Source organism: Gobius niger, assembly GCF_951799975.1.
Source record: "Gobius niger genome assembly, chromosome: 3".
Classification (NCBI taxonomy): Eukaryota; Metazoa; Chordata; class Actinopteri; order Gobiiformes; family Gobiidae; genus Gobius; species Gobius niger.
The window spans coordinates 11962280-11990237 of NC_136854.1; the positions used below are offsets into that span (position 1 = coordinate 11962280).

At 41.4% G+C, this 27958-nt stretch overlaps 2 protein-coding genes across 2 annotated transcripts in view; one reads left to right on the forward strand and one right to left on the reverse strand.

Annotated features, from left to right (window-relative positions):
* The window catches only part of sh2d3a (SH2 domain containing 3A), a 33782-nt gene extending 31510 nt beyond the window's left edge, over positions 1–2272 (forward strand). The window contains exon 19 of the mRNA XM_079552625.1: positions 2071–2272. Coding sequence (XP_079408751.1) covers positions 2071–2264 — 194 coding nt within the window. The 3' untranslated portion in view covers positions 2265–2272. The remainder of the gene's footprint in view (positions 1–2070) is intronic.
* A 7608-nt stretch (positions 2273–9880) lies between these two features.
* Positions 9881–27958, reverse strand: part of trip10b (thyroid hormone receptor interactor 10b) — a 35283-nt gene continuing 17205 nt past the window's right edge. The window contains exons 8-14 of the mRNA XM_079552638.1: positions 25602–25748; positions 22017–22178; positions 15111–15220; positions 13247–13379; positions 12989–13044; positions 10364–10518; positions 9881–10269 (exon numbers count right to left, since the gene is read on the reverse strand). Coding sequence (XP_079408764.1) covers positions 10127–10269; positions 10364–10518; positions 12989–13044; positions 13247–13379; positions 15111–15220; positions 22017–22178; positions 25602–25748 — 906 coding nt within the window. The 3' untranslated portion in view covers positions 9881–10126. The remainder of the gene's footprint in view (positions 10270–10363; positions 10519–12988; positions 13045–13246; positions 13380–15110; positions 15221–22016; positions 22179–25601; positions 25749–27958) is intronic.

The following is a 27958-nucleotide window of genomic DNA, read 5'->3' on the forward strand; positions in this document are numbered from 1 at the left end:
AAGTTCAGGTACTACCAATATCGAAAAAAGTTTCAAAAACTGCAAAAAAATAAATACTATCTTTAGATTCAAGTTTTGATGCTGTTGGTCCAGGGACAGCATTAAAGGAAGTGACTTGGGTGTTTCAGCTCAAATGAATTTAATTATTTTTTCCCAAATTAGGGAAAAAACATTTTTTACTCAATTTATTCACAATTTTCTTCCCCCTATTTTTGACCATTTTTATCCAAATTATTTTTTACACATTTTCCCCCCTATTTTTGCCACAGTTTCCTCCATTTTTTACACATTTTCCCCCCAAATTATTGCAGGGTTTCAGGTTCAATTAACATTACTCCAATTTTTTCTCGTTTTTCCCTTATTTTTGCTCACTTTTTTACTAATATTTTTCCTATTTTCACCCATTTTTTGCCCAATTTATTCCCATATATTTCCCTATTTCTGCCCCATTTTCTTCCCCATTTTTGTTTTTTCACAGAATTTTTCATTAATTTTGCCACAATTTCTCCCCATTTTTATTGTAAATATATTGTACATTTGCAAATCTTCCATTATTGTTCTGTTATCTGGTTCTAGATGACAAATATTTTAATGTAGGGATCGAAAAAAGTATCGTTCAGGTATCGGCATCGAAAACCGAGTATCGTTAACTTTAACTTTTACTGGTATTGAAACTGTACCCAGCCCTTGTAGTTGTCCTGAGTTTATAGAGTGTACCCGTATCCCCCCGCGGCGCCTCGCCATGATTGAACTGATAAAAGTGTAAATGCCCAGGTGTTTTAAGGCGAGACACGGCAGGTGAAAACGTCAAATCTTTCCAGGAAATCACTCCAACAGCCCGACGCTCTCTCGTCTTACTCATTCACAAATATTGACATGTTTGGTTCTCCGCGTGTAGCAATAAAGGCACCTGCAGTATTCCAAATATGGTCATTTCCTTTGTGGGAGACAGCCGCTGCTAAAGCATAGGATAAAAGATGTTACAAACAGGGCTGGGTACCGTGAAACAATACTGGTATGACATGGAAAAAAAAGTTTAGATTTTACTGGTATGGAAAAAACAAAAGTATCAAGGGACAGGAAGGAGTTACAGGAAGTGATTTGGTTGTTTCAGTTCAAATAAATGTGTTTTTCCCCAATTTGTGAATGTTTGCTCCATTTTTCCCCCAATTTATTTATTTTTACACATATTTTCTTTATTTTTGCCCAAATTCTCTCCTTATTTGTATTCCCTAAGACCCCTTTGTTTTTTATGTAGTCTTTCCGATTTTTTTCCCCATTTTCCCATTTTGTTGACATTTTTTTTTTGGGTATCACACAATACATTGTACCTAACTATATTTAGTACAATGTTATGTACTCTGTAAGAATGTGTAATAACTTGTACCTATTGATTAGATACACAATTATGTAGGTGTAGTTTATAGGTACAGAACAAAGATGTAAATCATTCTTTTATGTTTAAAATTGCTGCCACGCCTTCTTTTTACACATGCAAATTAGTATCGATACTTTTTGCCCAATATCGATACTTAAAAAATAGCCGTTTGGTATCGATATGTCGACACTGTGGTATCGATCGTACTGTAAAATAAAGTAATACCTTTTTTTATTTGGTCTTTGCTGCAATTTCACCCATTTTTCCCCCAAATTAGATGTGAACCCGATAATCTAAATTTACTTATTCTCCACACATTATTGTTCAGTTTTAGGTGAAAAATATTTTAGGTGTCGGTATTGTAAACCAAGTATTGTTAAAGTACTGGTATCCAGCCCTAGTTACAAAATATTCGGGCCAGTTTATTCAAAATTAGGTTTTTCTTTACACTTAACAACATCTCCACTTAAACAGCTCCTACAGACTCCAAACTTTCCTGTCATGCACTTGAAGGGTTTATTTTTTTCAGAGGGATATTTCATCTAATTCCGGATTTCATTTATTGATTTGAATTGCAAGGCAGAATTAGAAAGCTGCCGATGTTTTCACTCATACCTATTTAATTCAATAACGACACATTCTGCCTGACCCGCACCTGCACTTTAACCTTTAAAGCCTCTGTCCTCTGGCAGGCTGGGAGCCCGTGCCTGAGCTGCTGGAGGCCTTCCGCACAGAGTTCGCCCTGCGCCTGCTGTGGGGTCAGACCGGGGCCGGGGCAGAGCGGGCCGAGCGCTACGACAAGTTCGACAAGATCCTGAGCGTCCTGTCCGACAAACTGGAGCCCGTGGAGCAGCGGGCCGACACCGACTCCAGCACGTCTGAGTGACCGCGACACACGGCGGGAAACCTCTCTGTCCACACAAGGGAAGGGAAATACTCTGGCGCTGGACAGGACAACGCACACCTGAATACTGCGAACAAAGCGCTGGAAACATTTCAGAGAGTCCATACCTGTGGCTGTGGCGGCTGTTGAACTCACCAGGCAGAGGCAATAGCGACAATAATAATCTTGAAACCATTCCAAGAAATTCCAAGGCGAGAATTCCAAGGATAGCGATGCCTTTACCAATATATTTTAAGTACATGACAGCTTTTTCTGAACTGATGGACACTATTTCTGAAAATTAGCTCGAATCTGTTTTCTTTATTAGGACTTTATCTGCACAGTACAGCATAGTACCCTACAGACCGGTTGTGTCCAAACTTTTTTCATCAAGGGCCGCAAATAGAAGTGTAGTGGTGTGGAGGGGCAGAGATCGATGGTCAGTGCAGTGAAACGTTCATTTAAGGGAAGCTTAAATCGAGCCCCGCACCTTTATTTTGGCTCGGAACTATAATGCCAGCTCTGTCCCTCCAAAAAAACGGAAAAAATAAATAAAAATGTGGGTTTAAAGCAGTACTAAGTAACGTGTTTACCTTATTAAATCGTTTCCGTAGTCCCTGTGGAGGTAATACAAGTGTTTATGGGATGATTGGAGGGTCTTTCATCTCCCCCTTGTGTATCTGGCCAGAAAACCATGTTTGCAACTTGACTGCCACCGGACCGGAGCCACCAATACACACTAATGGAATCACGAAGAAGAAGCTAACATGCTAACGGGCAAAGCTAACTGCGGGCTAGCGTCACTTTAAGCATTATTTACAGCCAAGTTTGAGTGAAAAAAATGATTTCCGTTGTATAATTGGATGCACAACATCCCTCTCCCTTCGCCTTTAATGTCAGCGTAGTATTTACTCTCCAAGACAATTAATAAGTAAAATAATCGTAACTTGCTACGACACCTGCAGTTGCGCTTATGTCCTCTAGGGGCAAGAGTTACTTAGTACTACTTTGAAGGGTTATTTCAGGATTTTTGACATAGGGCCTCATTTGTATTTATATTTATTTCAATTCATGCAGCCCTTATATTTGAAGAGTTTAGTAGTGCTAGGCTAGCGCATGTCTATGGTAACCAGTAGCCTGCATTAAAAACAGTCTGACCCAAGCACAGTGAGGCAAATCACATATAACACCAGACTATTAATATACATGTCCTGGCTAATTTTTAAAATATAACCATTTTGCATTTAAAAGAACTTATATTTGAGCAGTATCAGCTTCCTGGTTGTAAGCTACGCAGCGGCGGAGTGATCTGCGAGGTTACCGGATCTATAGTAGTTTGTTTACCTGTGGCCGTGTTACTACACGTGGAATTCACAAAGGAGCTTTCTACAAATCAGATATGGCAACATTTGGAGGACATGATTTTGAAAAGGTTTTTAAAGCAGGCTACTAGTTACCATAGACATGCACTAGCCTAGCACTAGCCTAGCACCACTAAACTCTTCAAATATAAGGACTGCATGAATTTAAAAAAAAGAAAAAAAAAAATCGCCAGAAATCAATAACACTCTGGATAACTAGGAAATGAGGCCCTATGTCAAAAATCCTGAAATATCCCTTTAATTGTGTGGAACTATGAAACTTGCAGTCAAAAGTACTATCAATTCAACAAGAAGCCTGAGGGCCACCCCAAATTTGTCTGAGGGCCGCATTCGGGCCCCCCTGCTATAGACAGTACAGCACTTTCAATTGTTTTACACATTTGTTATGGCAAGTGCAATGTGCTTCCAAAGATTTCAAATGAGAGAGAGAAATAAAAGTAGCAGACAAGGCCCTTCAAGAGGATTGAGTGGCAGAACTGTGCATTTCAAGAACTGGCTTTATTTCAGTGTAAAACCTCTTTGTCAAATGTGTTACCTGATACCTTCAGGAGGGTCGAAACACAGCCGATGGGGAGTCACGTGATCAGTGACTAGCTTAAGCTAATCCAAACTAACTTTAAGGATAGTTTGGATTAGCTTAAGATAGCGTTATCCTGTGTAAAAGTGGAGCTCCTCTGATCCCCCCTCCATCGGCTGCGTTCAGACCCTTCTCGATACCTCTCCTGCTGTATGACCTTTAAACTCTAAGTATTTGCAAGTGGTGCCCCTTGTGTGGACAACGTTTTAGGCTGTGAATGTGTTTACCTGTAGCCGTGCACAAACATGGAGGAACGTTTTTGAATTCATTTATGGGCAAACTCCCTTTACTCCACTTTTGCCTCTAGGTTCACCGTAATATCTGCATCTCAGGGCTGCACGATGTGAGGAAAAGCTGTCTTAAATATCGCAATAACAATATTGCAGCAATATTTTTCCTCAACCATTTCAACACAATAAATACATTCCTTTAAATTTAAATCGCAACCATTGAGTATTTGAGTATGCCGGTTACTAATTATACTGTAGCCTGGTTATGACAGTATATGAAGTTTACATGCACTCAAACATCAATCAATCAAACATTATTTATTAAGTGCCTTTCATACACAGGCGCATATCAAAGTGCTTTACAGATATAAACATTTATCCTGGTTACTATAATCCTGGTTTTGAGAGTAGTCTCCATATGATGTTTACATGCGACTACAGTATCCTGGACATTGAAAAGAACTATCCTAGGAAGCACTTGAAAAAAGTCCAGTCCAGTCGCTTTGGGAAAGTTTCTGCATGTCAGCAGTCGTGAGAAACCAGGATACTGGAAACTTTGGGAATATCCCAGTTTCTCACGACCAGGATATCGACTTTTTTCGGGAAACTGAAATCAGGATACTGCGTTTACACGGACACAGACCAAACCAGGATAGTTAAAACCCCCATCAATAACCAGGATACACAAGTGCATGTGAACGCACTCAATAATCTGAACTTTTGCTTATGTTTAACCCCTTAACTCCCACCTGAACCAAGCACATTTTCTCCAGTTTGGCTTTACCCCAGTCCAAAAGCTTCTCGAAAAAAGGTGTGAAAATAGCAACAAAACTGGAACAATGATGGAAATGTGACAAAAAAGTGAGAAAACTTGATGAAAAAGTGGAAAAAATGTCATAAGAAATGGACGGAAAAATGTGACAAAAAAAGACAAAAATGTGTCAAAATGTGACCAAAAAATGACAAAAATGTGATAAAAATTACAAAAAATGTGATAAAAATGTGATTAAAAAATTACAAAAATGTGACAAAAAAATGACAAAGTTACAAAAATTAGTTGAACACCCAGCAAAAAAAATGATGGAAAAAAATCTGATGAGGTGAGGAAAAAGATCCTCTCGGTTCAGGCGGGAGTTAAGAGGTTAAGTGAACTTTTATATTTGTTTAAGGCTGCGTTTGTAAAAAATAAAGTGCAGATCTCAGTCAGATGGAAGTGGTTTTGCAATTGTGGCTTCTTGTGATATCGTGTCACATCATATATACTAATAATGTGCCTATATGTTGTGCAGCCCCGTTGTAAATATATTTGTTTGTGATATTGTCATTTCCAAGCCTAAACTTTCCACTTTTGAACTACTGCTGTGAACGGCACCTTTTTTCCTCCTTCTTATAGTTTTTAATAAATGTGTTTTTTGTTTTGTATTTGTGGCATTTGATTTGACTCATAAAACACACGGACACAGTTGTATTTAAAATCTTTATGACATATACAAAAAAAGGAGTTAATAAGTTGCATAGTAAAGGCCCCTGGGGACGTCATTCACAACCAGTGCAGGTCAATTCTGCGTAAACTCGAATGAACCACGCACCCTCCGCTCATGAGGCAAACCAATGTGGGCACTGAAGTAGATGCAGAACATTGAATAAGGAAAATCATCTGTAAACATCTTTTTATAAACTTGTATACTATATAATCTGTGTTTTACGACAATATATGACAAATGTTTTTAGGTACACGGCCTGGAATAAGACACCACATGGATTTAGGGACAAAGTGTCACGTATTGATTCTCTGGCTGATGATCAAAACTAGTTAATGTCATTTTAGACCAGGGTTTGCGGCCCACTGAAAATAGCTCACCGACCCACTTTTGGGTCCCGGGCCACCAGCTGAGAAGTATTGCTCTAAATGCACTTCCTTTACAACTAATTTGTTTTTATACCCACAAAAAAACACAAGGTGAAAACTGATTAATAACCAAATTAAACATGTCGACGCCGTAACTCCATTAATTTAAACCTGAATTAATTCATAAATAATGGGCTCCAGGAACAATAGTCTCTACTGTAGTAAAGACTAATGATCCTTAAAGGCGTAAAATTGAACTTTTTATGTGAAAAAGAAAAAAAAAACTTGATATTAGTGAGTATTTGAGCTTTCCAGGGTTAGCATGGCAACTTTACTTTCCATCACAGTCAGGATCAATTGTTCTTTGGGGTTTCTGGTAGTTTGGATTGACAGAATGTTGCATAATGGAGATGGTGCCATCAGGAGAGAAAACCTACCAGAAACCCATTTTTATTTTCATCCTGGAGCATCAATGAGGGCTCTGTGAGGGTAGGCAAAGTCTCCATGCTAACCACTGGAACAGCCACTGGATCACTTATAGTTAAACTCACACTCATATCAAGGTTTTTAAGCATAAAAAGCTCCGTAATGCACCTTTAAATAAAGATAAAATCCAATTTTCTCCCACAAAACACAGGTTTGATATTTACACAGGCATTGTCTTAAAGGCACCTCAATTTGAAACTTTTTAGTCGGTATGTGATGAAAAAGGTTAACCCCTTCACATTCAGGTGGTGACCATACACAACATCAATAAATCATAATACGATGCAAACTTCACGTATCAGGCTGATTTGATCACAAATGACTACTTTTACAGCAAACCTTTATGGGGCAAAAAGAATGTTTCCCTACAAAAGGAAAAAAAAGGTCAGATACAGACGGCACCTCTGGAATCACCCGTGGTCGTGGTTATGGTCATGTTTGAAGCAGTTGACTGGAAAAACAGACGAGAAAATCTCAACTTTCTATAATTTCTCCAAAACTTCTTTAACAAATCCTGAATTCTGAATATAGTTTTCTACTAAATCAAGATGCAAAGACATGGAGAGGAGCAAAGTAGTTCAACAGCCCATAAATACAAAAACAACAGAGAACGCTAACATGACGCTTCATGTATCACGCTACATGCTAACGCTAGCTATGACTGCCGTTTTTTTGTTTTTTTTTCGCTTCTACATAACAATCTGCTGTGAAAAACATCTATATGGACCTGATTTAGACTTTACTTTATTTGTGTGTGAAACATAAGTCCGCTGGAAAACGGTTAAAAAAAATGGCGTTTGCCAAAAGATACTTCCTTCCCCCTCGGAGAGGCCACGCCCCCTTATATGACGCCATGCCGTCTGTATCTACAGGCCCTTTAATTCCAGATGAAAGTAAAAAATAATAGAAAACAGTATTTTTGCCTTATTTACCTGCAGTGTCTCACCTTTACAACATGTTCAGCTGCAAGACAGAGATGAGCTCACTATCTTTATATAGTCAACGACCAGTTTTTTCCAATAATGGCATATTCCAAGATGATGTAATTAGCCACCGCAAAAGTCTTTGGACCTGCTGTAGCTTTGATTGCAGTTAATGGTCATTCAGTATATTCAGGCAGTCAGCTGACCTCATTCTCCTCATAGATACAGAACTCCGGGTGGTGCCTTTACTTAACCAAGCAGCGTCTATCCAAGCGGTGTCCCTTTTCTCCTTTGCATATGCCCCCCCCCCCCATTCTTTATAAATATAGTTCGATATGCTTACATTTGACTGATAGTCGATGAGGAATGTTACATTTTTGTGCTCTCTATAAAGGCTAGTGGTTATTTTTAAATTCAGTTTTAAGATGAGAGAAAGAGAAAAAAAAAGAAATAAAAAACATAGAAATATCACATCATAGTCGTCACATTATGATATCTGGAATGGAACGTCAAGAGTCCAGCAAAAGTATAAAGTGGCTACGAAGAAGTCAAGTGAGCGGATGAACACAGGCAGTAGACTATGTTATGGCTTTACATTCAAAGGCTCGGTCCGTTTATTGAGAGATCCCCCGGTGTTAAAGGCCCTGTACCCGATTCATCCAGACCGTTAGCTAGTCGGCTTTTGGGCGTGAATGTATTTTTGCTATAGACGTTAGCATTTACGAAGCATCACAACTGATGAAAGATCCAGATGTTTTCAGCTGCTGTCAACCATGGCCAAAGCCTAGCTAGAAATAATTCATTAATGCACAGATATATCCAAATTAGCATCATTAGCTAAATGCTAACTTCATATCCAGTGGAGTTTATGCTATATGTGGGGTCAGATACACGTTCAGTGGCCGCTAAAAAACATTATCTTATAAAATGTTCATGTTGGAGAAACCACAGAAGTGATAGAACTGCCATGAAACGGGTGTGTCATGCCTCGCCACACTTTTACATCGGGACTGAAGGAACGGACTCAAGTAGCTGACAGTGTTTTCGATGATTTCATGGCAAAAGTAAAAACAACTGCAGAGGTGGGCAGTACTCAGTTACATTTCAGACCTGCACTGTTTGGTCCACTTTAAACGGATCAGGGTACGCTGGTCCGGATTTTTTATTCAGGTGTGAATGCAACAAACGAATCCTGTTGCGGATCAAAGAACCAGACCGAGACCCACTTCTTCAGGTGGTCTCGGTCCGCTTCCAAATGGACTCTGGTCCAGTTCGCGCCAGGTGTGAATATAAACCACTGTCGATCCGAACCAACTGCGGGATACATGCGCCTTTTTGGGCTTAACAAGCCACCGTAGCAAGGCACCGTGGGAAAAATTAAAACGCTAATACTGGATGCTACAAAACAATGAGCCGTGGACAGACCCGGAGCCTCCTGGATATTTGGGCAGATGCGCATTAACCCAACTGCTAGACAAGACACACAAAAATGCGCTGAGGTTAATGGTAGGTGGTTTAGCCTCTCACGTTTCTTTTATTATCATAGTAACTGTCAAATTTTCATTTTTTATTTCATTTGTTGTGGTCCTTGCTGTCCAATGGGAGCCTCGATCACCACACTCGTGTATGTGTTTACAAAATATAGTTCTCTTGCAAAAAGCAAAGTCTGAATACGAACTGCACCAAACGGGGAAAAAAAAGTCAGCTTCTGATCCGGAACAAACCAGCGGAGCAAATGACTTTTCTGGTCTGAATACATCCTCATTTAAGTACATGTACTTCAGTGACTTTTTGAAGTAACTGTACTTTTTACTTCAGCTTGAGTAAAGTATCTGTACTCTGACTCGTGCCTCTGTGAGTAAAAGTGACAAATCTTCATGTTAACGCGCAAAAAAGATGTATTTCTTGTTTTGTTACTTAATTATTCAAATTGATTTCTTTTTATATGTTTTTTATGGTATTAACTTTGAAAATATTGCAATTTTCACATTTTGTTTCTCATAATTTATGTCAGGAGACTCATGACTGAAACATGAATCAGACTTTTACGCTCAAACAGTTACTCAAGTACTTTTTTACTCTTATTTGAGTATATATTTGGGCCAATACGAGTAAAATGATTAAAAGTAATACTACCCACCTCTGAACAACCGCCAGCGCATGAATATGAAGCAGTTCGTAATACAATAACTGCTTTCATTACATCATCTATCGCAGCCCTGTCCAAATAGATTTTGTTGGCCCCTGGACTCGTACTGGAGAGCGAGGTACAGGAGTTTTAAGAGACAGGACTTCTCAATAACTCTTGAAAAGGCGGTGGATGTTTTGGTGGTAATATATTGGCAGTGGATAGAGCATGTCTTGTGATACACACGGTAGGATTTGGCGCCTTGCTCCCTGGCCCCTCGTGTGAGTGTGTTATAGTGGCTGCGCGTAGGACGCGGGTATATATCCCTCGTCCCCGTTGGCTCGGAGCACCCTCATCCAGCCGTCGCCCTGGTCCTCCTCCATCACGCTGAGCTGCTCCCCCGCATCGATGGACACCGTGCCCTCGCTGTTCCCTGCGCACAACCCAGGAAAAATGACATTCACGTGAGCAACATCTAAAATGTAGGTTTTCACATATTTTCCCAAACTCGATCTGTTCAGACGTACCTTCAAACGTGTACAGCGCCACATACTGGCCGAGAGGCGCCTCAACGTCGTCAAACTCCTGGAAGTCTGTGTACAGGCTGACAGCAGGGGCGCAGTCCAGTGTGGGCTCGGAGAGTTCGTCCTGTGGGGGCTCCGGGAGCTCCTCGGACATCACCCTGGACACGCCACACACAAAAGAATCACACTATGAGTCACCTGCATCTAAAACATGTACATCAGCCAAGGACCCTCCTTCTCCTCATCGCTGACCCGGACGTGTGTCGTGAAATCTATGAACTTATGGCGACGTTCAACCTAATCCACATGGATCCTTTGCATAACCACAGTGAACTAAAATAAGGGATTTGGTGAATATTTGACCAGAGCGTGTTATGGTTCTGACAGAGCTGTAGCCGCAGAGTTTAGGATAGAACAGTTTATTCATCATCAGTCTGTGTAGCTTCATATCACAGCAGTTTTAAAAACATTTTTTTATTGACCTTTATTTAACCAGGATAGTCCCACTGAGATGAAGAATCTCTTTTTCAGGGAAGTCCAGCCCCCTGAGGGGAATCTATTGTACATGTTTTTTTTTTCTACAGTTCATGTTTGAAACTGTCAGAGTCAGTGATAATCGAACAGTGCAGATGTTTATTTAACACATCCTGACATTTGTGCAGTTGCTCAGATTATATTTGTCCGGTTGGTAATTGTCTTAAATTCATTGCAGGAGGATATGGAGCGTATATTGTACGTCGTTACTTCCTGTTTGTTCCCTCCGCTGGGTCAGGAAGGTTCAGGCTGCTTCTGAATTCCTCAAATAATACCTCATGTCCTGATCCGAGCTCCTGCCCGCTGCGCAATGTCTGATCCATGTGGCTTAAGTTTCCTCTAAATAAAAGCAAAAGCACAAACTGCTCATTCACTCCATTTACTGAGGCGGCTCTTTAAATCACTGACAGGTGACTGAGCTGTGGTGACGACAACATGTATCTTGTCACTTTTATAAAGTTGTGCTTGTGCAGAATCTTTTTATTATTATTGAATTAAATGTGCACCTGTTAATCAACAGTGGCTGCGCATGAAGAATCACTTGAAGGTCTGGGGGTTTGGTGGCGCAGTGGCTTATGGGATGGCACATAGCTCCAGAACGCTTCCTCCTTGCTGGTGAGGAACCACCAGAGGTCCCTAAGCTAAAGGGGGTATGATAATGAATAAAGAACATAGCCAGAGTCCGCCCCATTCTCTCTCGGGCCAACAAGGGGACGCTCATGCATGCTTTTATCACCAGTCGTATCCACTACTGTAATGCCCTGCTTTCTGGTCTTCCCAAAAAGAGGATCTCAGGTCTGCAACTTTTACAGAATTCAGCAGCTCGTGTCCTGACGAAGACCAGGAGGCGGGACCACATTACACCGGTTTTAGAATCGCTGCATTGGCTCCCCGTATGTTTCAGGATCGATTTTAAAGTTCTTTTAATGGTTTTTAAATGTCTTAATGGTCTTGGTCCTTCTTATCTTTCTGAACTGCTTTTGCCTTATGAACCTTCACGGCCCCTTCGCTCCTCCGGCAGGGGTCTCCTAGTTATTCCTAAAGTCAACAAAAAGGTCATGGTGAGGCATCTTTCCAATATTACCGCCCTCGCCTCTGGAACCACCTGAGGAGGAGCTCAGGGCTGCAGAGAACGAAAATGTTTTTAAGCAGGCTCAAGACCCACCTTTTTAGCTTAGCCTTTAACTGACAAATCGATTTATTTAATCCTAATATATAAAATGTATGTATGGGAGGTTGCGCCAGGCGTATTGTTTTAAATGTTGTAATCTGTAAAGCACTTTGTGATACCTCTCGGTATGAAAAGCGCTTTTTAAATAAAGTTTGATTGATTGATTGATGATAGGAAGCATTGAGGCTCCTTTCCCTTCCTCCTTTACACTGACAGCCCTATTCGGACGCTTCTTATCATGGCGGACGCTGACGCACATCCGGTTTGGGCTTTGACCTCTGACCAATTTGCTTGATTCAGAAGCAGCCTCAGATTGTCCTGACGCAGAAGGAGCAGCTGATGCTACTGTTCCGAACTGCAAAAGGTTCCTCAAGGTTGACCTCATGACGTCAGCCTCAAAGGCAAAAACAGGACTTTGGGCGTTTTCACACAGGCTCTAGTTAGGTCAACCTAAAGTGTCTACCCGAGAGCGGCACTTTTGAGTCAGTGTGAGTCCAACTGCAGCACTTTAAGTCGGTCTGAACAGCCGCTCCAGGAGATTTTTGGGTCAGGAAAGAATGAATACACGCAGCATGAGGACATTTGGATTACTGCTCTGATCATGCAAAATGGATCAATTTTAAATCATCAAAGTACGTCTCTCTTTCCCTTTTTCCCTTCCTGCTGCAGTAAAAGCTTCCTCTCCATGTGCTGATTAAAGTGCATTTCTCCTCAGATCACTGTATTCAACCTTGAAGGAGACCGGAATAAAAGCAGATCAGTAGCAAAGGAGAAATCTGAGGTCCATCTGTTTCTTTTTTAACTTGGACAAATTTAAAAAAAACTATATAAATTTGAGTTTGATACCCAACACGTCAGTATAATCAAGTATTCTACACATTAAGCTTTGGAAAGTGAGTGTAGAGAGAGCCCTGGGGCCTTACGTGTTCTGGTTGTTGTCTGTTGAGTCCTCTCCTCCCATCGCTTCTGACAGCCAGGTCTGAACAAGAACAGTCACAAACTTACATTCATTTTAGATTCAGACGCGACCGTGCACTCCACACATAATAAACCCACATCTCCAACATTATCCCGGTAAACAAATGTAGTGAGCTTTCAGACACAGTTATTGGGGAAAGTTTGCACTAACAGAACTTCTAATGTTACGTTAGGCTGAAGTGAGAGCGGGCCGTCCTCCTGACCTCGTACTTGACCGTCTCTCCTCGGAGCTTGCCGATCTTCTGCGTGGTCTCTGTGATCTGAGGCTCCAGACTGGCCGGATCCCCCTGGGCTGGGTTCTTCTCATAGACGCCCTTCATCTTCTCCAACGCCTCACTGCAAACACGATATACATCGATAAAGACACAACATAGTCCCGTCGTTTACGTACAGGAGGTTTCTACCGTCATGTACAACACAGGGAATCTGAATGAACTGCTCTGTCTTTTGAAAATACCAGCACCTCCAGGATGGGTTCACGTTTGTGTCCAGATTGTTTGTGCAGCTTCCGTGCATGTTGATCATTTAGATATTTATCTACTAAAACTTCTAATTATTAACCCACAAAAAAAAAAGATGAAATAATACTTTGTACTCTAAGTAATGGAAAGAGCCTGACAGAGATGTAGCTTGCCTTTAGGAAAAGCAGTCTATCATGAAGGGCCCTCTAGACCAGTGGTTCTCAACCTGGGGGTCGGGACCCCCAAGGCTGTCGCGAGACAAATTGAGAGAAAATACACATATTTTCATTAGCATATAATCCAGTATTTTATTGTAGCATGTGTGTGCTATTTTACCGGAGTGCCATTATTTGTACGTAATTTGATGAATTTTACTTTAGCCATTTGTTTTTTTTTCTTTGTTTTTAAGAATTATGTAGACTAATGTGCCTATTTCTCATGGTGTGACCAGGGCGGGGGGCTCACGAACCCCTTTAACTGTTATAATGGGGGTCGTGGCTCCAAGAGGTTGAGAACCACTGCTCTAGACAGTGTGTTTTTTGTCAATGAAGACGATATCATTTCGTTTATGCACCTTTTTGTAATGACGGTAGCATAACCATGACGAGCTAAAAACAGCTCTTTGGGGACTAAAACATGACGACAAAAGTTTTAAGAGTGTACGTTGTTGAGACAAAACGAAAATGGGAGAAAGTGGTTTGTCAGACCGTTTGCAAACAGAGCTTGTGGACAGAGCCGGAGAACACAGTGATGTCACAGGGACTATAACTTTTCTCAGGACAGTTTTAAATACTGTAGCGTATGAATGCAGAAAGCAGGTGGATGAACGAAAGTGGAGACAGCGCTGTTGGTAAAACAGGTATTTTTGTGAAAAGTCCTGTTCACAATGACACTTCTGCCTGTTGTGGCGTAATCTGTTTGTCAAAAGATATATAAAGCCAAGAGATTATTATTATTTATCACTTTTTCAAATACTTATCCAAATGAATTATTGCTTTTTATAATGAATCTGACTAAACGTGACTAAAACTAAAAGCATTTTCGTCCAGGCGACTGACTTAAACAAAAAGGCCCAAAAACAACACTGGCTCTAGTGTTTTCTACTGTGCTCCTAATGACGATGGTGCTGCAGTTACATCATCTCACCACTTGCTCTATCTGGCGCTACTTACACCCCTCCTTCTCTGAGTCATTGATACTGATCTATTTGAAGAATGACACAGCACTTGTAGTACTAAAGCACTGAATAATGATGGAATTGTTTTCTAATCTATTATGTACTGTGTCTGTCAGCCTCAGTGCTGGATTTCCTGTTAAGGTTTTGAATGACCTACATACAAGTGAAAAATCTGAAGGAAAATCACATTTTGCCTGTTTTTTGGGGGTTCAAAGCTCAACAAATAAGGGAAGAAATTCGATATTGAATAACCCCTCCAATAAAAGCTTTAAAACCGTGTTCAGTTTATGCCTGGGAAGTTTGGAATCTGTAGGAGCTACTAAAGTGGAGATGTTGGTGCAACAATGTAGAAGAAGATGCCGATGTTTTCACCTGTCTTGTTTTAGTTTTAGTGAAATGCACGCAGTAAACAAAAGGAGCACTGGTCACCTGACGTCCTGGGCCTTCTGCAGCTCTTTATTGAGCTCGTCGATCTTGGCCTGGAGCTTCTTCTTCCTCTGCTCTGGAGGGAGGTGCGAGAAATCCTCCGCTGCCACGGGCTGCACGAGGGAACACAAAAGAACAAGGTCAAATCACACAAATCCTAAATATTGAGCCGTTATAACTTATAACCCAGCAGTGGGAGAAACCACACTTGGCAGATTCTTGTCTATTGCACAATCCTAGTTATGGTTCTGTCTGCGTGAAGTGTCATTCCCCCTGGTATGTTACAGGCCGACACAGCGCACGGGGACCTGAGCAGACGTGTTGAGGGCAGGTCCCTGCAGCTGTGGCCCCTCAGGCGGCGGGACTGTGGAATGTGAGACTGGAGCGTTTGTTCTGACGACAAACAAGAGCGTGCTGCTTTGTGTTGCCCTTAAACCAAGTCTAATTATATCATTACACTGGGATTAGTTTAGGATTTCTGCACCAGCGTAAAGCGTCACCCTTGTTTATTTACTCTACACACGTCCGCCATGACAGCTCCTCCCAACTAAATCTGTGTTATGTCTCAGTCTTCAACTCTATGGCAGGAATCAGGAATAGCTATTTACACTTTTTAAAGAAGATTTATAATTTGGGAAATGTCAAACTGTGAGAAAATGCGCTCAGGTCAGGTGGGGGTGAAGAGGGTTTGTATTTGTATTTGTATTTGTAGGATTAAATGAATTCAGTGTAGATGTAACAGTTTCATTGAGTCTCTCTGCCCTGTGGTGAACTTCAGCTTCTCTCTCTGCGCATTCCCCTGTTTCCTTTTTCACTTGCCGCTGCGAGTGCAGGCACCAGAGAACACTACATGATCCAAAGGTTTGGTCAGGATCTGAAGTTAAAGGCACACTGCGTAACATTTTGTTTGTATATTATTGCCAGCTATACAAAACATGCTCCTAATGACCCGATATGACACTGAAAATGCAGTTTTTGCAGTGGGTAATTAACCCCTTAACTCCCACCTGAACCGAGCACATTTTCTCCAGTTTGGCTTTACCCCAGTCCAAAAGCTTCTGGAAAAAAGCTGTGAAAATAGCAACAAAACTGAGACGAAAACAATGATGGAAATGTGACAAAAAAGTGAGAAAACATTGACACAGTGACGAAAAATTTATGAAAAAGTGGCAAAAACGTCACAAGAAATTGACAAAAAATTGATGAAAAAATGACAAAAAATCGACAAAATTTGACCAAAAAAATTACAATAAGTGGCAAAAAAGTGACAAAAATGTGACAAAAAAATTACAAAAAATTGATAAAAAAAATTGATGAAAAATTTGACAAAAACAAAACAAAATAATGACAAAAATGTGACAAAATGTGACAAAAAGTTTTTACAAAAATGTGATAAAAATGACCAAAAAAATGACAAAAAAGTTACGAGTTGAATACCCAACAAAAAAATGATGGAAAAAAAATCTGATGACGTGAGGAAAAAGATCCTCTCGGTTCAGGTGGGAGTTAAGAGGTTAAAGAATGGATTTATATTATTATATTATATTTGGGCGCCTTTAATCGAAAATCTCCATGGAGACGAGCTGGGGACGTCCCGCTCAGTAAAGCTGCTGAGCTGCTTATAAACGAACACATGTTTGTTTGGTCAATTTATAAGGTATTTTTTGCCAATGATACAAATGTCTGCAATAAAATAAATGCTTGTATTTTTCTTCCATTTGTTGGGTAAAATGTTACGCGGTGTTGCTTTAAGTTTGCAGTGAGTTCACTACGTTCAGCACAGGATTCCTACGAGCGCTGTATCATCGGTCACATTGTCACACATTTCTGTGGCTCTTCTTTCTCATTCTCATTTAACCTCTTTACACCCACATGAACCGAGCACATTTTCTCCAGTTTGGCTTTATCCAAATCTAAAAGCAAAAAAAAAAAAGGAAACAAAAACACAACAAAAAGGGATTTAAAAAAAAAAGATGAGAACACAACAAAAACACTTCCAAAAACGCAGCTAAAGAGTGATGGAAAAGCAACCAAAAAAAATCAACAAGAAAGCCACAAAAGAGCGACAAAAACGTGACAAAAATGCGATGAAGAAAAAGTAAAGTAAAAGTAAAAAACTACAAAATGCTGAAAAAGTACGTGTAAAAAGTTCAGGATCAGTATTGTAGGTCTTTGGCCAGTGTCTTGCCTCATTTGAAGGCTATCAGCTGTAGACTCCAGTCCAGAGGGTTTTGGATTTAAAGCTTCAGGACAGTTTGTTTCTGCTGCTTTAATAAAACAGCAGTGTAAATACTGTACGATGCCATTCAGTCACATTGGCCTCAGTGTGGTGCCCCTCACAGCACATGATGCCCGGGAACGGCGGCACTGGGGGGAATAAGCGATGATGTTTTTAACTCAACACAACTGAATTGATTGATTAGACAGTAGGACCTCGGCCATATTTCCAAAAGGGTGAGCACCTCAAATAGCAGTCAAAGTGGGACACTGGGAAAATTCAGACTTAGATCAGCAGCATTGAAGCGCTTCCTTTGGGGGTTTTTTTGGCCCAAAATAAAGTAAACGCTTGTCTTGGTCAACCCTATAGATCCATCAAATGCTTCATCCTCAATATTAGGGAAAGAATAGCTCAGCAACTCATACTTCTACGTTAAACCACTTGAACCGCTGACAACGCTCACAAACTCGCTCTGCAGATTTGTGCTTCGGTGTAATTATTTGACTCATCACTGGGCTATGTACAACACAATAAACTTCGTAACGTTCATTGCGTCTACTTGTGTTCTAGTATCACTTTATAGGTTCGTTTTGCCAGACACTAAGGTTAGAGATGTTAAAGATCTTTTACCTTTACATGTTTCAGCCGCCATCTGCAGGCCGTCATCAGAAGTATCACCGGCATGCGGTGACGTGTCACTTATCAGCTGTTCTTAATTCCGAGGCGTGACCAGTCTGACGGTCCCAACAGGTCCGACAGACTGGTCACGCCCCCTGCCGCCCGTTGGATTCAGGGCGACAGGGGGCGTAATTATTGGAGGAGGGTGTCCCAGGTGTGGGACAGGAGAAACGCTCCTTCGTCACGGTTGATGGTGTCAGTGCTCCGTTTCCTGATTTCTATGGCTTCTTTTATCCAGCGTTTGAATTTATTGGTTTCCGATCCAATGACCCGAGCCTCATCCCAGTCCATGATATGGTTGTTTCTTTTGCAGTGGACCGAAATAGCCGATTTTAAATTCTCCTGTTCTGCCTTTTCTTTTTTTGTTCGTGTGAGACGTCCCCTTGTTTCTTTTTCGCATTCTGTTTGGTGTTCCTTTTTTCTTATGTGGAAAGGTCGTCCTGTTTCTCCTATGTATGATTTTTTGCATGATTTTTGCATGATTTGCATGGTATCTCGTAGTGTCTGGCAAAACGAACCTAAAAAGTGATATGTACAACACACTCGACTGGTTACAACCCAAAGACAGAAGACGGCTCCACTGGATCACTGTAATGTATAAATGCATTTGATATGATTACCCTACACATTCAACACAACTATGGTTCTTTTTAGGTCATCATATGCACTTGGAAATTTTGACGTGCTTCGAGCGGCTCATCATGGACCACATCAAGTCTGTCCTCCCTCCCACCCTGGACCCAAACCAGTTTGCTTATCGGTCCAATCGCTCAACTGAAGATGCCATCTCCACTGCGCTTCATACAGCCCTCACTCACCTCGAAACAAAGGGCTCCTACGTTAGACTTTAGCTCAGCATTCAACACTATAATCCCACAGCAGCTAATACACAAACTGCTCCACCTGAGGATCAACACGTCACTGTGCAACTGGCTGCTGGACTTTCTGACGGAGTTACCACAGGGTGTAAGTGTCGGCGGCAAGTCCTCCAGAACCAGCACACTGAACACGGGGTCTCCCCAAGGCTGTGTGCTGAGCCCCCTCCTGTTCACTCTGCTGACACCATGACTGCACTCCAAAGTACGATTCAAACATCTTCATCAAGTTAACAGACGACACAACAGTGGTGGGCTTCATCAGCAAAAGAGACGAGTCAATCTACAGGAGTGAGGTGAGCAGTCTGGCCATGTGGTGCACACAGAACAATCTCTCTCTAAATGTGGAGAAGACAAAAGAGGTTGTTGTGGACTTTCGAAGAGCACGGGTCCAGCTCTTCTAACAATCAACGGTGCTGCAGTGGAGAGAGTGACCAGCACTACCGCAGTTAGCTTTGCCCATTAGCCTGTTAGCTTCTTCTTCATGGTTCCATTAGTGTGCATTGCGCCTCTGACCTGGAGGCAGGGGAGTTACAAGGGTGGTTTTCTGGCCAGAGACACCAGGGGGAGATGAAAGACCCCCCAATCATCCCCTTAACACTTGTATTACCCCCAGAGGGACTACAAAAAGGATTTTTTTAAAGGTAAATAAGTTACTTAGTATTGCTTTAAAGACACAAAATTTAACAGTTCTCATTTCTAAACATGTGCAAAAATTAGATTAAGCCGAGGTATAAATTGGATATTCAACAAATCGGGCAAAACAATTGTGTAAAATGGACAAAATAAAACGTAAAATCATCAAAACATGCAGCTGAATGTGCTGCAGACCATACTTCTTAAAATGAATTTATGGCATAAAAGATCAAGAAATGTAGCTTTAACTTTTCAATGACATTTAAAGGCCATTTCATTTTGACTGGGAAACACTGCCGGATAATTTGTCATTTGCATTGTCATGTAAATGTTACCGTATTGAAAACGTGGGACATTATCTAAATAGGTTGAACGGGGGGACAGAAGTCTAAAGTGCAATCAAAAGAGTGTCAGGTGGTCACCCTAATTCCAGTGGATTTAATAAGAAAAGAAGAAAGATGCCTCGTGACGGCAGAGTGAAGAAGACTAGTTTGTCTGCGGTTGAATGGTGGCTGGAAAACTGGTTCTTAGGACATTCTCTGCGTGCTTTTTGGCATTATCAGGCTCGCTGTGACCATTGTCTCATGTAAAGCGCTTTGTGACCATGTCTGTGAAAGGCGCTATACAAATAAAGTTCTTCTCCTTCGTCATTGCTTTGCTGCTTGTGCCGTTATGAAAAAAGCCGCTAGCTACGGCATTTTCTGCGTGTTTTTCACTCTCAAATGATGAGCAAAATCGGGCAAAAGAAATCGAGCAGCATGTCCTCAGCTTAAGAGAATAAGCTGCTGTTGCTTATTTGAAAAACATTTGTGTAAACTAGAATAGTATAAATAACCTGTCAATGTGTTGGCTTCATTGTTCTAGAATTTGAAGTCATAATGTAGGACAGGGGTCTGTAATTCTATTGGCGACACTCTATTGTTGAAAAATCCAAACAGGAAATACACACAGGTTGACCTTAATCATTTTTGATTAGGGAAGTTGAACAAATCCACTGGGTTTATCTTACAGCACAAAGTCCTTTCAACGGACAACAGAGGCACCTTTGTGATGAAACATGCCACCACTGTTTCATACTTTGAGCATGCTGTGGATTTTTGCCTGATCTTATTAGTTTGAACCAGGCAGGCATCTTGGATTGGCTGATTTTCCATAATTGCTGGGCCTTTTGATGTCACCTGAAACCCAGCAAACCCAGGGTTCAAAGCTATGCTCAAGCTAATAGGGAAAGTATTTTATCACCAAGCACTTACATTAGCTTCACCCTTTCTGCCCCACTGTGATACAACTAGCAATTGATTTAACTAGTTTCCAAACAAGAGATGCATCGTTGTATGTATCGTGTATTCTTAAAGTGAGTACCCAACCGGAAACTAGCTGTTGCTAATAAGATAGCTTTGTTTTGCTTAAAGAGGGGGTATTATGCTTTTTTCAATCACATAGCACCAGTCTATAGCACACTACAATGATGACGAAACCTTCTGTTGGTCTGTAAATGCAGTAAATTAGAATAACTGCCTTGTAAAAATGGCTCTCTCAAAATGGCTGTAGTGAATGTCTTGAAATAGGCCTCTGTCTCTTTAAGAACATCTGACTCTTTCCGACACGCCCCCTCCCCACGCTGTCTGTGGCATCAGTGGGGAGGGGGTTCTGCTGAGGGGCAGTGGTTGGTTACTCGGCTGGTGATGAAAGCTCGGAGGCGTCTCCAGGAGGTGGGGGCGTTCCTAGGAGGACTCAGGCAAAGCTATCCCTAAAATGGCTGCCATCAGAGTTTTTACAGATTACTCAAAAATACGTGAATGTGCCAAGGCAACACTTCAGGCATGTTTTTAATGAGGGAATGACATAATAACATGATGCTTGAAAAAGTCGATTTCGCATTATACCCCCCTTTAAATGTTGTTTTGCTGATCACCAAAATAAGTCAACCCTTAGTTAAATAAACAAATGTACGTTTGTTTCTGCTTTTAGGCCTGTGGTAACAGTGACTCACTTTGTTTAAATAATTCACTTCTCAAATATCACTGTGTTTGTCACGTATATAATATATTTAACTGAAATTTCTTATCCAGACAACCAATGATTTGTAAAGGAAACTCATGAACTTACAGGGGTGCCCAAACTTTTGCATATCACTGTGTTTGTGATCCTTTGTGAGGGAAGACATGTTGCATATGGATTGGATGATTGAGAATACAAACATGTGTCAGGGGATGGCTCTGTTTAGGCGTGGGCCGACCCGCAATAAACCGTCCCATTCCTATCAAAAGACGGCTTTTGAAGCATCGCTGTTCTCTGAATGCAGAGTAATGACTTCTTTCAATAAATGATCTTTGACGTCTCTTGCCGGTGCCAGAAAGTAAAGCAATAGTTGTCTGAGTTAGTAAATGTGTTTCTCGGTTATAAATGGTGCTCATGAAGAAAACTAACCACCTTTAACACATTTCCCCTCACACGTCTGCCACAGACTACCGAGCTGTGTGTCTTAGCAGGATCTTTCACCTTGGGCTTCTTGCTGAAGATCCAGAGCTTGGCCCGGACTTTGGGCGGGTTCAGGCTGGACTCGGAGGTGGCGGGTTTGATTCCCTGAGAGTAGTCCTCGAAGTCCACGTCTGCGGGCCGCTCGAAGCCCGACTTGTGGTGCTCTATGAAGAGGATGGAGTCCTGCCACACACAAGGATAGGAACAGTTAGAATAAAAGACAAACCCAGGGCCCGACCGCTGTAGGTTTGATACGGATACTGATACGAAGGGGTTTGGAAAAGCCGATACATGGGCCGTGAAATCTACTTACACTTAGATTTACACTTAGATTTAGACCCAAGTTGCTTTTGGCTCCTTGCATTTAGGCTTCTTGGGCTCATTGTCACTTAGTATTAAATAATAAGAACCTTCTATGTGCCACCTGCATTTATTCTCACTATCCTGGCACTGATTTAGCTCCAAACCTACATGTGCTACATTCTGGACACTACTGACATTCTATACGTCCATTATGCTCTAGAGCAGGGGTAGGCAACTTCAGGCACGGGGGCCAAATCCGGCCCTCCAGCACAGAACCTCTGGCCCCCAATATGATTTGGAGAAATATTATTATGCAAAGGGATCAAATATTGTTAAAGTACTCTAAAAATGTGAGAAAGTATCTTTTTATAGTGTATTTTTGAAAAGGTCCTTGCAGAACATCCCACTTGGTCATATATAATGTAAAACAGTGGTTCTCAACTGGTGGGTCGGGACTTAATAGTGGGTCGCGAGCCTACAGGAAACTTTTTTTTCAATATTTTCCATCTGAAACTACACGGAAACACACTGGAGTCTTTTAAAATTAATATTATTGGGTTATTTTGATCATAATTTTCAGTCTTAAAAGCAAATCTACGGCTTGTTCAATAAAAACATGTGGTAAATACAATATTTTATACAATATATGACAAAGTACAGTGTTATTTGGGTCGCAGCTTGTCATTAAGGTAATGGCGGATCTTGAAGCCGGACCACTTTAGAACCACTGATGAAAAACATTGGCATTTGCACAAAATGGTTCTTAACTTAAGGCTACCATGGTGAGGTTCGGCCCTCTGTGTTTTGGCGATGGTGAAAATCGGCCCTCCGTGACGCAAACTTGCCTACCCCTGCTCTAGAGGCTATGTGAACACAGAATGAGATGGCTGCTGACCATTGAACACATTCTGAAGATGAAAAAGTGTAGTTTAACGCCCAAGTATTTATCTAATATCGCTTGGAATGCATGGGCGATTGTGTAACACGCAGAGCAGCTCTGCAAAAGGAGGGAGCACTTTTGGACACAAATCTTCAGCACTTTTTCACACACGGCTTCCCGGAGAGCGAGGAGACTCAAATCACTACCCCTTCTCTTTCCAATGCACTTTTTGTTCCGGAGATGCTGAATGTCTGAAGGTGTGAACCTCAAATATGAACTTTACTGATGAAGCGACTGCAATGTTGGTTTATTGAGTTTCACAGAAGAATTGACACGATGTAGAAGTTTATTTTGTGTCTTCTCGGTTTAGAAACGACCGCAAATGGATCTTGTTTAGTTTCTGAATGAGCTATTTATGTGAAAAAAATCTGTTAACCTCTTGACCCTCGCCTTAACCAAGCACATTTTCTCCAGTTCGGCTTTACCCAAATCTAAAAGCTTTTTGAAAATTGCTTTTGTAACGGCTTTTTTCCCGTCTTTTGCCGCGGCTGTCTATACCATATCTGGATAACAGCGTCATCTTGGTCGCCTTTCACATACACATGAATACAAAATCTACGCGTGGGAAAACACCCGTTGTGGAGCTGTGTTGTACAAATGTTGTTGTAGTAGTCTCGCTAGTGGCATAACGTCATAAAAGAAGTGTTAAAACTATATGTTAAAGGAGAAAACTAGATAAAAATCTCAACTTTGATCACTGCATGAAAAATCTATGTTTTCACCTGTGGTGTCTCGCCTTAACAAACGGCTTCCATGTCAGGGCAGGTAGAGCACATCAAAAACTGCCATCTACATTTCAAAATTCCCATCTGATTGCGATTGATCTTGCAGTTGTAGCGGGTGTGTGTGCGCCTCAGACCTGGTGTAGGGCTGGGTACCGTTGTTTTTTTTCGATACCACTACCTTAACGATACCTTCTTTTTTCTGTACAGGTGCCTTTAAGGTAAAATAATGTGTATTTCAGGAGAAAGTCCAAAAACGGCACAACAGAAAGAACGCAGGCCGCAGCAGCGTCACCTGTAACTTCTCTTTATGAGCAGAATTCCCACTTGAGCAGCAATAAAAAGAGAGAAAGGACATTATTCCCTCCTGAGCTGCAGAGACAGACCAGATCCACATCAGGCACCGTTTTCTTATAGATAAACTTTTCTAAACACACTGTTCGACAAAGTGAAAGCAGTCCACACAGCAAAGATCTGTTACATAGTGCAAGCGCTCACTCTTAGCCATTTTTGGAACAGTTTTGGTAAATAGTGGCAGAGTGAGCGCTCACTTTTCCCAGAAACAATCGTTGATCTCCTCCTCCGTTGCAGCTGGAGTTTAGAAAACAACAGGATGTAACTTCAGGCTCTCCGGCATGGGTCTTTCGCTAAAGGTAAAGCCCATGTGTTTCTTGTTGTCACTGCTTTTCTCAAGAGCTCTAGTTTCTTATTGAGTCCTGGTTTAGTCCTGGTTTTAGCCAGTTTTGTGTAAGTCCTGGTTAGTCCTGGCTCTGCCATCTCTTCTAGTGTTAGTAAGTTATAGCTTATAGCTTTTAGACTCACTTGCAGACTCGGATCATTTATTGACGTCTGGAGAGTAAAAGTACTGAAAAATAGCACCGGGAAAAAAAGGTTTTTCGATACCGTCCCCTACCGGAGCTTTTCGGTCGGTACCAAGTAGGTACCGTTTAAAGGGATATTTCAGGATTTTTGACATAGGGCCTCATTTCCTAGTTATCCAGAGTGTTGCTGATTTCTAAAGATATTTTTTTGTAATTCATGCAGTTCTTATATTTGAAGAGTTTCGTGGCACTAGGCGAGTGCAAGACTGCATTAAAAACAGTCTGACCCGCTCCACAGTGCACCTGAGACAAATCACTTATAACACCAGACTAACCATATAAATGTCTGTGTCAATAAAATAATTTAACCATTTTGCAAGTAAAATACCTTATATTTGAGCAGCATCAACTTTGTGGTTGTATAAGCTACGCGGCGGCAGAGTGATCTGCTAGAAAATAGTCCCTCAAAATGCGATCATTCATGTGACGCAAGGTCAGTTATATTCCAAAAATGATTCTATCGACACAGACATTTATATGGTTAGTCTGGTGTTAAAAGTGATTTGCCTCAGGTGCACTGTGGAGCGGGTCAGACTGTTTTAAATGCAGGCTAGCTGATACCATAGAAATGCGCTAGCCTTGCATTAGCCTAGCACCACAAAACTCTTCGAATATAAGAACTGCATGAATTACAAAACAAATATCTCCAGAAATCAACAACACTCTGGATAACTAGGAAATGAGGCCCCATGTCAAAAATCCTGAAATATCCCTTTAACGGTACCCAGCCCAATGGGTATGTGCGTTGCGCGCCACAGACCTGGTTGGCGTTGATGCGTGTTCCCGCTGAAGTGATGCCCTCCAGACACTTGGAGATGATCGGGAGCACCTTCTTCTCGATGTCGGAGAACTGGCAGTAGCCCTCGGCCAGTCGCCGGATCCTGCGCTCGTCCATGTCCTGCAGCTTCTACACACAGCACAGAGCACACGTTTATGACCCTCTCAGACCCACTCACGGGCTCGTCCGAGGATGAGGATGGAACATGGACGCAGAGCACGCAGGGAGAATGTCCAAACTCCACACAGAGGGTATGGTATGGAACTTTACACCCATTTTGTTAAGGCGCAGGTAGTCAATAGTTTCACAAGCTAACTCTAAGCTCCTCCCATGCCTTACTCTTGCTCCCCTTCGCTATGCAGCTGTCAAATGAAATATCCACCTTTAATATGACAGTAATAGTAACATGTCCAACACCAATACTGCAGTACTTCTGTGGAGATATTGTTCCCCCTCTCTAAGTCTAAAAGTGGCCTTGAAGTGATGAAATGCTAAGTGCCTTCCCCTTTTTCTATTCCAGACATGTTCCCTCTTAGTTTCCCTGCACTTGAATTAAAATGAGTAACAATAAATCTCACCAGAATCTATTTTTACACTGATGACATTTACGACTAGCCTGGCACGGACCTAAGCAACGTGTGTACATATTCACCACGTATTTGCAGCGAGCGCTTGAGAGCAACATCACTGTCAACAAAACTAACTTTAATCCTTCGTAACAGACCCCAACCTCTTAACCCCCGCCTTAACTGAGCACAAGAGTCAAAATAGCGGCCGAAACAAGACGTAAACACGGATGAAAACAAACAACATGATGAAAAAGCAATAAAAAAGCATAGAGAACATGACTAAAAAATTACAAAAACGTGACAAAGGTTAACATAATATATAAGGTTTGGCTTGAAAATGAAGGCAGTTGAATAGGGAAAAATGGAAACACATATTCAGTGTATAGAGTATATATATGTTGAGAATGCACTATATAAATGAGTGTATATTGTCCGGCTCCAGAGAGGCTGACAAAGGAGGAGTGTGTGTGGAAGGTCATCAGCACTGGGCAAGATAACTTCAGTCTGCTGCTGTTTAACGCCTCTCTGCATGTGTCCAGATTGTGATGTTTTTTTTTTACTAAATATGGTTGGCAAAGCTAAGACAGCACAGCTGTAGCAAACCTGGACCAATGAATAAACAAACTGTATCTGTAAGCGTGAATAATGTCATGATATGTGCTTGGAAAAGTATAAAAAGTCATGTCATGCTAAAACTGAGGAGATTTGTGACACAGGTTTTAGGGGTAGAATCCATGGGACCAAGACGAGTCTGAGTCAGTCCAGGATGTAGACTCATGAAGAGTTTTTTTTTGTGTGTGCCAGATTGAGATATTTAATTAGCTTTTTTCTTGTCATGATTTTTGAAGCGTTTTAATAAATACTACTTCTTCATTTGGTGAGTGTTTCTGCCGTACTAATTTTGATGTTTAATGTAAACTTTTAAACTTTTGCCCAGTTAATTTGTTGACATTCCAGTGCAAGCAAACATTTTGGTGATGTTTACATCAGGCTGTTGATGGTTTTCAGCAGCTCCTGGCACGGTCAGGACCTGAGGCAGAGCTGGAGCATGCGCTCAGTACGGCCTTTCCTGAGAACACTATTCACCTTATTCCCCATGAGCCTTTGCGTGAGGTCTGGGTGGGATTTCCTGTTTGTTTGCATGTCGACCGTTATCTGTAATCCACTTTTTATGAGCTTTAGAGACGTAAACTATGTGGGAACACGAGCTGTCACAGCGGAAACAAAACTGATTAGCTGCTCACAATAAGCTTAGGACTGAAAATGGCACTGTCCAAGAGTTATCTGACCTATGGGCATGTTGGTCAGGTCTCCACTGAACCTGTGGATATCTTCTACTTCTGTGATCTTTCAAAGACTTGACTCATATGTGGTACTTTAGGCTGAGACAGTGTTGATTGGTTAAATATTTGTAGAGATCTTCACATTTTCGGATTAAACACTGTTTATGAAGCCTCATTACATGCGCTGCATTTAAGCGGAAACACGCCATGTCTGTGGTTCAAAGGGACTATACAGAGTTTAAAAATGCTTAAATTATGCATGTTCCTCCCTCTACATGTTCCAACAATGTCCTAATGTGTAGAATGAGCCCAGACCTGTTCACCACAACTGCCTCTAAAATCCTGCACTGTCACTCAAAAAGGTGTTAATTCGGGTCCGAAGTGAAGCTGCAGTTACGCGCATGACCAGAGGTGGCAGCAGTGAGGATAAAAAATGACCAACTTGCTTCTAGTCCCTTTAATCAGGTCAAAGGTTTTGGTCTAAGAC